The 12,635-nt window shown below is 37.1% G+C and overlaps 1 protein-coding gene across 2 annotated transcripts; it reads left to right on the plus strand.

Moving 5' to 3' along the window:
* The first annotated feature begins 370 nt into the window (after positions 1 to 370).
* LOC149167089 (uncharacterized) lies at positions 371 to 5,982 on the plus strand. 2 transcript variants are annotated; one of them, XM_089432861.1, is made up of 3 exons: positions 371 to 643; positions 740 to 910; positions 4,548 to 5,982. In XM_089432861.1, exons 2-3 carry the CDS (start codon positions 802 to 804, stop codon positions 5,291 to 5,293), a joined length of 855 nt encoding a protein of 284 aa, XP_089288987.1. In that variant the 5' UTR covers positions 371 to 643; positions 740 to 801; the 3' UTR covers positions 5,294 to 5,982. The 2 variants fall into 2 exon arrangements, with proteins under 2 accessions (XP_089288987.1, XP_089288988.1); XM_089432862.1 differs by having other exon boundaries at positions 376 to 533.
* Positions 5,983 to 12,635: the final 6,653 nt, after the last annotated feature.

Consider the following 12,635-nt stretch of genomic DNA (forward strand, 5'->3'; position numbering starts at 1 on the left):
TATGAAAAATATATAATTTAAAATTTATTTATATAAAAAAAAATACAATTTCAATCCTTCTAATAATTAACTTATTTTTAATAATATCTATATTTTTTTATATTTAACTTAATTTTAATAATAATTAAAAATTAAATTATAAAATGTTTAGATTTCTCCCATTAAATGCTCAACAACTCGCCACACCTTCAGCGCTGCTTTTATGATGTGTCATTTAAAAGTTCCCTTCCGCACCTCGTCAGTGCTTATGTCACAGGCTAATGTCATCTAGAATTGTCCGTGGACAGCTGCCTTTTTGTGGTCGTTAATTTAATATATACAGAATATATAATATACATAATATATATATATCGCAGACAAACACACCAATTACGTTTTGGGCTCTGCAGGGGGTATATAACTCCAGTTGGCGGATTGGCGTTTTGGCTTCGTTATCTTTTTCCTCTCTATAAGTCGGTCAGTGAAAGGCCCAGAACATTTATCCAGGGCTTTGATATATTTAGATTTTCTGCTTTGCCACTGCATTTTCAGAGGTATTTTCTTTATTTAGACGATAGCAGAGTGTTTTGAAAGCATTATAATTGCATAATATTGAAGATACCAGCAATTGGATCATGTAAGGTTGCATGCAAAATTTGTCAAGGTAATCATTTTATTTAAAATTTTGAATAGGATTGTATTCTCCGAGGTTCCAGTGTTGAATATCTTCGGTAATGATGAGTTATTTGGTTTCTTGCAGGTTTGAATAGTTTTTGCTTAGGTTGAAACCTGTCGTCTAGAGGTTTTATTTTTACTGGATCGATGGGCCGTCAAAGAAGAAACCAGAGGACGGACGGTGACCGAGGTTTGTCATCGTGGGCAAGAAACGGCAGTTCCGATCACCGATTTCGCCCCACGAATTCCGCTACCAGTATGTATTCTTTCTTAATGATCTTTTTGTCATATTTTTTGTATCTGGGTTCATTATCAGATGACCTAAAATGTCTTTCAGCGTTGTGTTTTCCTGGATGATTGTTTAATTTAGTTTGTTTGATGGATTAGAAATGCGGAATTGCTTTTGCTGCTGGTTTAATTCATTATGTCTTCATGTTTGTTTAATGGGGACTGAATTGCATTTTACAAGCTTTGTTGGTGCTTTTTGTTTTTCCGCTGGGCCAAAAAAAATTATATTGACAGGAGATTAAATTATAGAAAGTAGCGGTTTGACCTAACCCCTTAGCAGCGAAACAGGGGCCAGAAGTATACAAATTTCAAAATTTTTAACAGAATTGGCAAACCCCTTTACAGCGAAACAGGGACTAGAAGTATAAAAAATATTAACGAAATTGGCAAATGGTTCAGGCAAAGAGAAACCTTGTGACTACTAGTAAACAGAAGGGAAATTTATTGCTCTTTGGAGGAGTGCCTTTGTTCTGGTTGCCAGAGTTTGTCATTGTTGTCCGAACTAAGGGAAGTGCAGAACACCCAGGTATGGGTTTTGCTTGTAGAAGTGTTCCCACCTGGTCAATTATCCTCTTCTGGCTGGAAATATCCAACATCTTTCCAATACCTGTCTCTGTCACAGCCTGGTCTCAGGTTGATCGCATGAAGTGGTTCCAACTCTCATCAGTGTTTCATTCTCCTCTTGATGTCTGCAGTTTGTTTCGATTCCAACTTCATCTCTATGATAACCATCTCTGTCACAGCGTTTTCTCGAGTTGAATGCATTAAGTGGTTCCAACTCAAATCAATGTTCCATTCTCCTCTTGATGTCTGCAGTTTGTCTCGATTCCAACTTCATTTCTATGATAACCATCTCTGTCACAGCGTGGTCTCGAGTTGAATGCATGAAGTGGTTCCAACTCATATCAGTGTTCCATTGTTCTCTCGACGTCTGAAGCTCATCTCAGTTAGTTACCGTTCCACATCATCTCTTGGAGCTTTGCCATGGCTTTCTTCTTGATTTCCCACATTATTTCTCTAAGCTTAGATTTGAAAGCCATTTTCTCCACCATTCCATTCGTAAGGCTCCCCACAATTCCAGTCAGCTATTTATGGATCTCCCGCTTGGATGGACTGTCTACGAAACGCGATTGTCTTCTCATTCCAAGTCTATCCTTCCCTAATAACCAGGGTGGGCGTCCCATGCAAGGCTCAATCCCATCTTAATCATCTCTGCAACCCTTGTTCAAGAGCCTTTCTGAGTCGATAGGTCTGCTATGGAGCATTTGGAGGCTCTGCCCTTGGGCCTCCTTTCCTTCCCTTAACCTGCCACAATCTCCCAAGTGCCAACTCGAAAATAGTTCAGACCTATGTCACAAGGTTCGCCGAACTTCAACTTTGAGGTTCAAAATTCGGCAAACCTGAATTTTTTCTTGAGGTTTAGCAAACCTCATGGAACCTCTGGGTCATTACCATTTCCATGATTCAAGTTCATAACATCATGTCGCAGCTCACACTTGTAGTCCATCCAAAATTTGGCAAACCTAAATTTTCTTTTGGGGTTTGGCAAACCTCATCGAACCTCTGGGTCATTGACCAATTCCATTGTTCAAGCTCATAATATCATGTCACAGCTCGCACTTGTAGTTCATTCTTGCAGTTTCGAAGTCCATGATAGCATTTTTTATGTTTATTGATGTTGATTTCTTACTAGCTTGTGCTTTAATATCTGTATATTTATAGAAAATGTAAATAGACGAAAATAATAGTGAACCTCATCAAAAAATTCAAACTCGAATCGAACCTAATTATTATTGAACCTGAACTTGAACCCCAAACCATGTGGCTTAGGTTCAGACCAAAGCAAGAAAGTGGCAAACCTCAGAGAATTTTCAGGCGTAAAGCATAGAATGAAGATTATGACTAGATTACTCATCCATAATCACAGTTTATTGCCAGGTTGAGGATGTTATTACGCTGGGGTGGTGTTTGGTTGAACACCAGATCTGCCTGCTTTGGGGCTCGAGTTTCCAGCCTGGAGAAGAGTCTAATCTTTGCATATCCTGATTACAATTTTGGGGTCTTCCTCAACTACCACTTTTTTCAAGCTTAAATCTCAGGCATAGTCTATTTTGCTTCCATTAGAGCTCTCAATTTGCCTGAGTATATGTGTCCACCGTTATCTGTTTTGTGTAGACTGCTAACATATCTGCAGTTAGTAATTTAGTAATACCGGCTTTTTAACTCCCCTTCCAGGATATTCTCTCTTAGGGGTTTCCCATTGGACCTCTTAGGTACCAGTATGCTGTCCTTCATCAGCAGTTCTGTTGGTGCCTGCTGTCTGCAACTGAGTTGATAATTATGACATTTTTCTTTGGAATATTTGCTTCATTAATTTATCTCTAAATGGTAAATTTACTTGAAAATTATGAGATTATTGGGTCTTTGTATGGTGGTCAAGCTGGAAATTGCTAGTTTTTCAAATTGGGTTGAAACTTGAAAGTTATGATCTTTCTAGGTATTTTATATTGGTTTGTGTTTTGTAAATGTATATGTTTTTGACAAGTTGGGTAGACGATCATACTATTTGTATGTTGAAATTTCTATTGATTTTTCATGGTTGTGGTGTGTCTGTATATAGTTATATATTGTTGAAAACTAGACAAGCTATAGGAATTGAACCTAAGATCTGTCCTCAAGCAATTAGCTGCTCTATCAATGAGATAGATGCCCCTTCATGACAGGCACCCTTAAGGTTCAATATAAAGTTGCGGATTGCTACCTCTGAAACCCACCCTGTTACGCCCTTTAACACACTTTGGTAAAAAATTGATAGGCTAGCAATTGAATTGAAAACTTGCCCTTTAAACAAGTGTTTGCTCTACCACTAACCTGCGTGGTGCTTTGTGATAGGTACCATTAGCAGTTTGATCTAAAGGTGTTGATTGCAACCTTTGACATATATGTGCTATTGGTGAATAGGGTTGAAAATGTGGGCCAAAATCTATTCATATTTTTGGTATTTGTCACAATTATTGGGTGGTGTGAAGTGAAAACTATGTTGATTGTGTTGGAGTTTATATCAGATTCTATCATTCTTGTAGTGTATATGCTATTAGTGTATGCATTACCTATGAGTGAACTTTGTTGGAAATTACAAAGTTCTGTTTTAGGTCTCTGCTATTGGTTATCAGGTTAAAAAGAATAGTTTTGCGTTATTTGTTTCTGGTATGACTAAAACTACTATTTAAAAAATTATGCAATTCCTTTGTAGGTCCTTTATTGGTGGATTGGTATTTGTCATAATTATTGGTGGTGTGAAGTGAAAACTATGTTGGTTGTATTGGAGTTTATATCAGTTACTATCATTCTTGTAGTGTATCTGCTATTAGTGTATGCATCACCCATGAGTGAACTTTGTTGGAAATTACAAAGTTTTGTTTTAGGTTTCTGTTATTGGTTATCAGGTTAAACGTAATAGTTGTGTTATTTGTTTCTGGTATGATTAAACTACTATTTTTTAAATTATGCAATTCCTCTGTGGGTCCTTTATTGGTGGACAGGGTAGTGATGATTATGTGTATGATATCATATCTCAGTCTAACTCTGATTGGTCATGTTATCAGAAGTCTGGAAACCAACTGTACCCTCCTCGGAGAAGGAGTATTGCGAATCTGTTGGTCTACCATGGAAAGAACTTTGCAAGGCAAAAAAGTACGTAAGTTGTTACGATTCTATACTTAATTGGAATGATTCGGCAGGCGAAGAGGCTTTTCACCTTGCCAAGGAAAGATATTGGGCCAAATATAGTGGGCATTCCTGTCACTTTCCTCCTCCTGACCCCGACATATACATTGATGTGATTGATTGTAACGCAGAACAACAGTTAGATGTTGATTTGCCAGACAGAGCTGACTCTGAATCAGAAAATCTGGACATTGAAAAGCTGCCAGATAGAGCTCAAGAGACACTAATTCCATTTGATATTAAGAGTCATGCAACTGAGATTCAAGAGAAAGAAAGGCCATTTGGACTTGGGTATTATGTTTCTGGCTCTTGCAGCTATACACATATTTGTAATGTTGTCGACCTTTATACTGCTGAACCTCAGTTACCCGATCATTACAAACTGACATTGGTAACTGCAGGATGGGATAGTGGAAAAGGTTTAAGCAAGGAGCATTCCACTCCTAGCCGTTTGATGTGCAAGGAAGCGAATGGTTGGGAAAACAAGAAGGCAACTGGCTGGAATGAAAGTGAAATGAAAGGAACAAATTGTCCAACCCATATAGCCATGCTTGAGAAGAATGGAGTTGCAGAATATACAAGTTGGGTTAAACCTATTGTGTCAGGATGGGGATTAACTATATAAATAAAACAGCCAAGTTGGAAACTTGGCATTGGAAGTCAATGAAAATTGCCAGGTTAATTACATATATTTCTAGCATAAAAAGGGAAATTGAAGGAGCTATATTATTTTTGCTAATTTGCAAGACAATGTTATTTTTTGCAAATTCTAGCATAGGTTGGAATTTTAGCAATGTCATGTTAGCTCATGCAGAGCGATGTGATATAATTGAAGGAGGTAAGCAGTTACTGGGTCGAGCGAATTTTAACATCAAAAGCAGCCTTCTGTTCCAAATCATTGGAACTCTAGACCACAAGTTGTTTGTGAGAACTCTATCCCGAATCTGCCATCAATAATGAGCTTGCTTGTTCACCATAATTACCTTAATATTGGGTGAATGCGATCTGGATGAGTTGACAACCAGACAAGTTACTTTGGAAATGCAAGGGTAGTAAGACGAAATTGAAGATCAAAATATAACCAATTACCCAGACCGTCTCATGGATTTGAGCACTGAAGCAGTGATATTTACAGATTGTGCAGACTTAAATGAGTTCATATGGCATATAAAGGAAGTAGTAGAGTGTAGAAATGCAATGAAAACAGCCAGGTTAATTTGACAGGCTTGAGGGAAGAAAATTGTGAATGAATGGCTTGGAAGAATTGCATACATAGAAGAGAACCTGATGGAAATTCAAGACTGACAATCAGAACATTCTCCCTGAGGAAGCAATATGGTACAGACCTGGAAAATACAACGAGTTACCTTTTCTGATACATTGTTAGCATCAAATGAAGACTTCTATCCCAGGCAATGAAGCTCACTTTCACAAGCTGCCCACCAGAGGTCAAATTGATATGTTAGAGCGAACCTTGGTTTTCAAACTAGTTATAATTGCAATGGGGAAACCCAGTGTTGCATCAACATCATTATGCAGTCTTGAATATAGGAGTTGTTTCTAATCAAGATAGATACATTTATAAAGTATATCTTATTGACATGTTCTAATCATTTTTGATGCCATTTTGAATTATTTACTGGGCTGTATAATACAGTTGTTTTTCTTTCTTGGACAAGGATTTCATGATATTCATTAGTTTTGTCCAAATTGTAAGGCATATGTTTTTTATGGAGGTTATTTTAATCATCTTTTGAAGTGTATAAGATCAAATACATTTGGTTCTTAATGGTATGCAGACCCTCTGCCGAAGGTTTTTTTCTTTTAGCTGAATATGTTTTCTGTCATTGATATTTTCATGTGAGATCCCAACCTCAACATATGAACACCCCCCGCACCAATAGTTATAATGCTATTCATGTTTTCTGTCATTGATATTTTCATGTGAGATCCCAACCTCAACATATGAACACTCCCTGCACCAATAGCTATAATGCTATTCATGTTTTCTGTCATTGATATTTTCACGTCACTTGAGATCTCAACTTCAACATATGGACACTCCCTGCACCAATAGCTATAATGGTCAAGTAGTGTACATCTATAACTGTTCCAGTCAGGTCAATTCATTAAAATGCTAATAATGCTAATTTTGGTTTTATTGTAATGCATTATACCTTCGGGCTGGCAATCACAAAGTCTTAAATTATTTCTGTGTATTAGAACGTAGCTATTTGATTTTTGTACAAATCATTTACTATGAACAATTAGTATCTGGTCATAGCCAGTGTGTCAATTGTTATTGATTTATTAGTTCTATATTTTCGTTGCTGTTCAGGAAAGCAATGTGTGTCAATTGTTATTGAATTATTAGTTCTATATTTTCGTTGCTGTTCAGGAAAGCAATGTGTATATGAAAAACCGATCTTGGCTATTGATTCACTCTAGGCTATTGGCCATCCATATTTGGTGCTTGAGATTATAGTGCTCAGAAATCAGAGTTTCAAGTGGGCGGGTTCTGAACATTAGAATTTGAGAGTGTCAAATCTAGTTCTCAAAAATCATACATCCAAGAGGGGACCAAGGGTTTGAGTAGGAAAGTTTAGAACATTAGAATTTTAGTAAGTGATGGAGCCAAGGACACTAGTACTCGGAATCACACATCTAGGAGACCCCAGGTTCTGTACAGGAAAGTTCCCAAACAGCATAAATTGACTTAGTATTGGTGCTTAAGAATCTAGTGCGTCAAAATCACACGTTCAACAGGGGACCAAAGATTTTGAGTAGGCGGGAATCAAACTTTAGAATCGACTAAGACGGGACCAAAGGTTCTGAGTAGGTGAGATTTAAACTTTAGCTTTAGAATTGACGAAATGGTGTAGCCCGGGAATCCAATGTTCAAAATACTGAGTTCCAAAATGGAACCGAAGGCACGAAGGGTTTGAACATTATAACTCGACTAAGTGTTGGTTCTAGGGAATCTGGTGTTCAGAAAGTAGACTTCCAGGAAGTGAGCCAAGGTTCTAAAAAGTAAAGTCCAGAAAATTGAATTTGGTTAGGTATTGGTTCTTTTAAATCTATTGCTGGGAAATCAAACTTTTAAGTGTGTCATATTAACACTGGAGTTGCCTACACAAATTTGGGTGTTAAGTTCCAACATATGTTTATGGAGATTATATGGTGTGAACTCAACATTATGGAGTTCACCATTTGGCGTCGATGGTTTGTGAACATTGTATGGGATGGACTCAATGTCATAGAGTTCGCCCTTCAGCATTAATGATTCCTGAGTAGCTTGGCCATAGGGATACCTTCTTGTAAAGCTTTGTTTAAGTGCGATCTTGTTCCAGGGTTGCAATATATGGGTTTGGAGATTCTGGAGATCAGTGTTCTTGGAGGATAACACATATTGTGCTAGTTTTAGCAGGTTTTCTAGAGATCTGTTTTTAGCATGCTTCTAATTCAGGTGTCCAGATATCTATTTTTAGCATTTTTTCCCATGCATGGATTTACATTTAGACCTTGTTGGATGCATGGACGAGATTAGTTGGGCACTTTCAGATTCTTGATTCTGATTTTTTAGAAACTTGATCATTTTTAGTTGCAGATGAAAATTTTGGAGACCTAATGTTGATTTATACAAATGGGTGCTTCCATATTATCAAGAATTACGATCTTGAAAATTTTCTATTTTTAGAAATTTTATCGTTCTTGAAATCTGAAAATAGATTTGGTTACCCATTGGAGAGGTGAGCATGGAGGTTTGTTTGTGTGAGGTTTGAGTTGTTTTTGGCCTTCGTTAAAGGCAATCGAACTTGGTGAACGAAGATCGAAAAACAAAAATTTGCTGTGTTCAAAGCTTATCACTTTTTTGGAGACCCCATTTTGAGTTAGTGTGGGGTTGATCAGAGCTATTTGATTTTTTGGTGTATTTTTAGCAGTGAGAATTTTCAAGACGTGGCACTATTTTTAGAGACTAGCATTACGTGTAGTAATTGTGTCAAGTTTCATTCGTTTACAGGAAATTTGGTTTTTGTGAGAATTTGAGGTTGGGATCACTTTGGAGCATTATAGGAGACACTTACGAGCTTTTGAGATGATCCTGTTATTTTTAGAGGTATATTCTTTGAGTTTGATTTGGGCTTGGACTTTATTCCTCTTTTTGGAGGAGGAAATTACTATCTATAGCTATCTAGGATATTCTTCTTCGGTGTATTCATGATGTCTTATTATTGGGTGTATTGATGATGTCTTATTATTGTGTGTTGTCATACTATATTTGGCCTAGGAGAGGAGCACCCACCTCTTGAGCATGAGTGGGTTGACTTTAGGGTGAAGCATTCTATTGTACTACTAGGAGAGTTTGCATGGGTTGAGGCGGCTACATTTGGTGGGATTTCCTTACGTGCACTTGCTATTATTACTTAGAGGCCCATGGGTTGAGAAGGCCTTTTGTGGACTTTTGCTTATCTACACATGCCTTTTGTGACTAAGGAGTGGAGTGCATGAGTTGTAGGTTTGCATTTTGTTGCCTAGGAGTAGAGTGCATGTGTTGCAGGAGCTTTCTTGGAAGTTTCTTGGTGGATTTTTCTCTATTAACACGTTATTTTTGCCTAGAGATGAAGCACATGACTTTAGGAGGATATATTTGGAGTTAAAGAAGCTTTTCTTGGCTTCTATTTCACAAGAAAAGAATATGCACATACCTTGAAGGCACATGAATTATTGGAGGAGGGGAGGTTTCTTGGTGGATTTTTCTCTATTAACACGTTATTTTTGCCTAGAGATGAAGCACATGACTTAAGGAGGATATATTTGGAGTTAAAGAAGCTTTTCTTGGCTTCTATTTCACAAGAAAAGAATATGCACATACCTTGAAGGCACATGAATTATTTGAGGCGGCCTGGAGGTTATTCTTGGAGACTAGAGTGGTACTCTCACATAGCTATTTTAGGAGCAAGATGCAATTGTGGAGTCCTATTTTTAGCAGGATGTATGATGGGTTTTCATTATATTTCTCATGCATCCTATTTGAGGGTTGCTTTTCTTTGACTTTGTTTTATCTTAGCTCTTTTAGACATAGTGATGTTGCCTCTTCTCTACATAATGATGTTATTTGTACCAAGCCTATTCTATGAAGGCTATGAAGGGTAGAGGGGTAGAGAGGAGAGGGGTTCTGCTTTGGTTCTTGGATTCATTGCTTGAATTCCTTTGTTTTCTTATCCTACTATTATGTTCAAGTGAGTGTGAGAGAGCATATTATTCCTTGAGAGTTAGAAGTCACTTTGATCATGTTCATGTGAATTTATTCTTGGAGTTGGTGAGAGAAGGTATTTTGGAAGCAATTTTATGCTTTCTAAAGTGCTTCTAAGATTAAGCTTATACCTCCTAGTACTTGCAACTTTGGAATAAAAGTATCTCCTTATTTGGTTGCTAGATCTTTTTATTGTTGGATATGTTTGCTTGATTTTTTTTGAATCAATTAACTTGAGAATTACTCCTGCTTAGTTAATTTTCTACTCCATAGATTCGAGGCACTAAGGATTTACAATTACTAATTTCTAGATTTAAAGCTCACTATCTTTATAATTTTTTTAAAGTAAAAGTTGTAATTCCTTTGTTTCAAGATGAAAAGGTGAAATCACATTTAACACATGTTTGAAGGGGATAGTATGCCAACAAGGGAGTTGCAAGTAGCTCAACCAAGATAAGAGTTGCAAGTAGCTCAACCAAGATAAGAAAAATATCGAAGTGCAAACAATGAAGAACAAGACCCACATAAACCAAACCATTCAAAGAGAACTCCAAGCACCGCCAAAAATCTTTCAACCTCAAGTGCCATGAGAGCGCTGTTAATGGGTTAAGCCTAAGGATTCTTCCTCCTATGATCCAAATGAAGAAAAAGGTTCAAAAATTGAAGAAACCTTAGCCCAAAACCCACTAGAGACTAGGCACATAGAGGACTAGAGAGAGAAAACCTTGGAAGCCTTGCCTATAGCCCAGAGGAAAAAGGGGTAGAAAGACTCCATTGACTTCCAACAACCTACTAGGTAGTTTTGGGACTTAAGGGCCCATCGAACTGCCCCATAGAGGAAAAATGCTACTGGGAAAGAGCAAGCACTAAACAAGAAACTTGAGTGGGCCCACTAAACACCACTTCACAACAAAGTTGCCACTCTTGCCAAACCCTCAAAAAAGAAAGAGAATTGGAGGAAAACCCAAATCTGCACATAGATTTCAGGTCTGATTTTTATATAACAACAAATACATTTCACAGTTTGGAAGAATTTTGGCCTCTTCAAGATTACAAAGAACTAACCCAAAGTGCAAAGGGATTGTGTGACTTGACATTGACAACTTCCCTAGTTACCTTTTAACTCTTCTACTTTCAAGAGTTAACTCTTCTAGAGTTTGTATTTGGAATGGTTTCCAGAGTTAACTCTTCTAGAGTTTGTATTTGGAATGGTTTTGGGTGTTAAGAAGGCCCCAATATTTGAGCAATTAGATTATCAACATCTATATTTGACTAAGCATTGAACTTGGAGTATTTATTGCTTGAAAAATAGACTTCTAGGAAGGGATCAAAGATTCTAGTTTTGGAAGGTTTCAAATATTGAATTTTGAGTAAGAGTTGGCCCTTGATAATCTAGTGCTGAAAATTAGACTTCTAATCAGGGACTTGAGGTTTTGAGCAAGAAGGTTTAAAACATTAGAAATGACTTAGTGTTGGTGCTCAAGAATATATTGATAAGAAATCAAACTCTTAGGAGGGGACCCAATGTTTCAAGCAAGCAATTTCCAATTACTAAAAAATGCCTAGGTGCTAAGCCCTAGGAATCACGTGGAAATCAAAAATTTAGGAAGGGGCCTAAGGTTATGACCAACTTGGCTCGCAACATCAGAATTTGACTAATTATTTGGTGTGTTGGGATCCATGGGAGTCATACTTTGATCCTCTGTTAGAGTCGACCCACCAAATGTTAGTTCGTTGTCGGGATGGACCACTAACTCTTCTTCTTGGTTGGTAGGGATGACGAGATGAAACTTCCTCTGGGAAGGAATGTTGTAGATAGAGACAATTGGTTTGTTCAATAGGAGGCAAAGGCAACGGTGAATGCGAGCTAATATTGAAGTGAATTTCTATGGGTTTGAATGTGGATTCCTAGGTTGGGCTCCAAAACGTTGAATGAGGCATATTTGAAGGCTGATTTTTGAATAAGAAAGGATACATAAAGGGTCAATTATGATAAGGCGAAAGGAAGAAGAATATAAAAGAAGGCATCAATAAGTTGTGTTACAAATATACGGATTTTTTTCATTTTGAGATATCACATATAAGAATTCATATTGACTTGTATCTAGGAGAATAACAATGGAAGCATTATAAAAGTTTTGACAATATTTTTTCGTTGGATTTTGATTCAAAAACATTTGTAAACTTCATGTATTATGGAGCTGGGTTCTAAAACTCTTCCATGATTTACATTGAGATGAATTTCCAACTACAAGAGCTTGAAAAGTTGTAGATCTTGACCCAAAAATGTTTTGGTAAGCTTCTTTACCAAGCTAAAGAAATCATCCCAAGATTAAAAGAAACATTATTCTCTAGGCGAGGAAAAAATAATGATTTGGAAAAAGCTATGATAGTTTTGAAAATAATGTCGCTGAAACATACCCTATGCATGATTCCGAAAACCTTTATAGTTTTAGAGTTTTACTCCCTTCATTGCAATTTTTGATTTTCTAAAGACAATAAATGGTGCACCATTGGAGGCCTTAGATAAATTCATTGAATAATGCACAAAGCTTTGACTAAACCATATCCTATGCATGATTTCAAAAAGCTTTATAGTTTAAAGTTTCTTTTTTTTTTCCCTTTTTTCTTTTGAGCCCCAGGGATTAGCTCAGTTGGTTGAGTTCTCGTAGCTAAAGCGCCTTTCTAATTGGAGGTCACGGGTTCAATTCTC

The sequence above is a fragment of the Pinus tabuliformis genome, chromosome 5_1 (genome assembly GCF_031772625.1).
Source record: "Pinus tabuliformis cultivar Carrire ecotype Pingquan chromosome 5_1, CPIR1, whole genome shotgun sequence".
In the NCBI taxonomy this organism is placed as follows: domain Eukaryota; kingdom Viridiplantae; phylum Streptophyta; class Pinopsida; order Pinales; family Pinaceae; genus Pinus; species Pinus tabuliformis.

Excerpts from the sequence above, each read along its gene's own strand:
- LOC149167089 (XM_089432861.1), top strand. The coding sequence starts at position 802 with ATGGGCCGTCAAAGAAGAAACCAGAGGACGGACGGTGACCGAGGTTTG. Across the intron at positions 911-4,547 it reads CCCCACGAATTCCGCTACCA|AAGTCTGGAAACCAACTGTA; the intron begins GTATGTATTCTT and ends TCATGTTATCAG.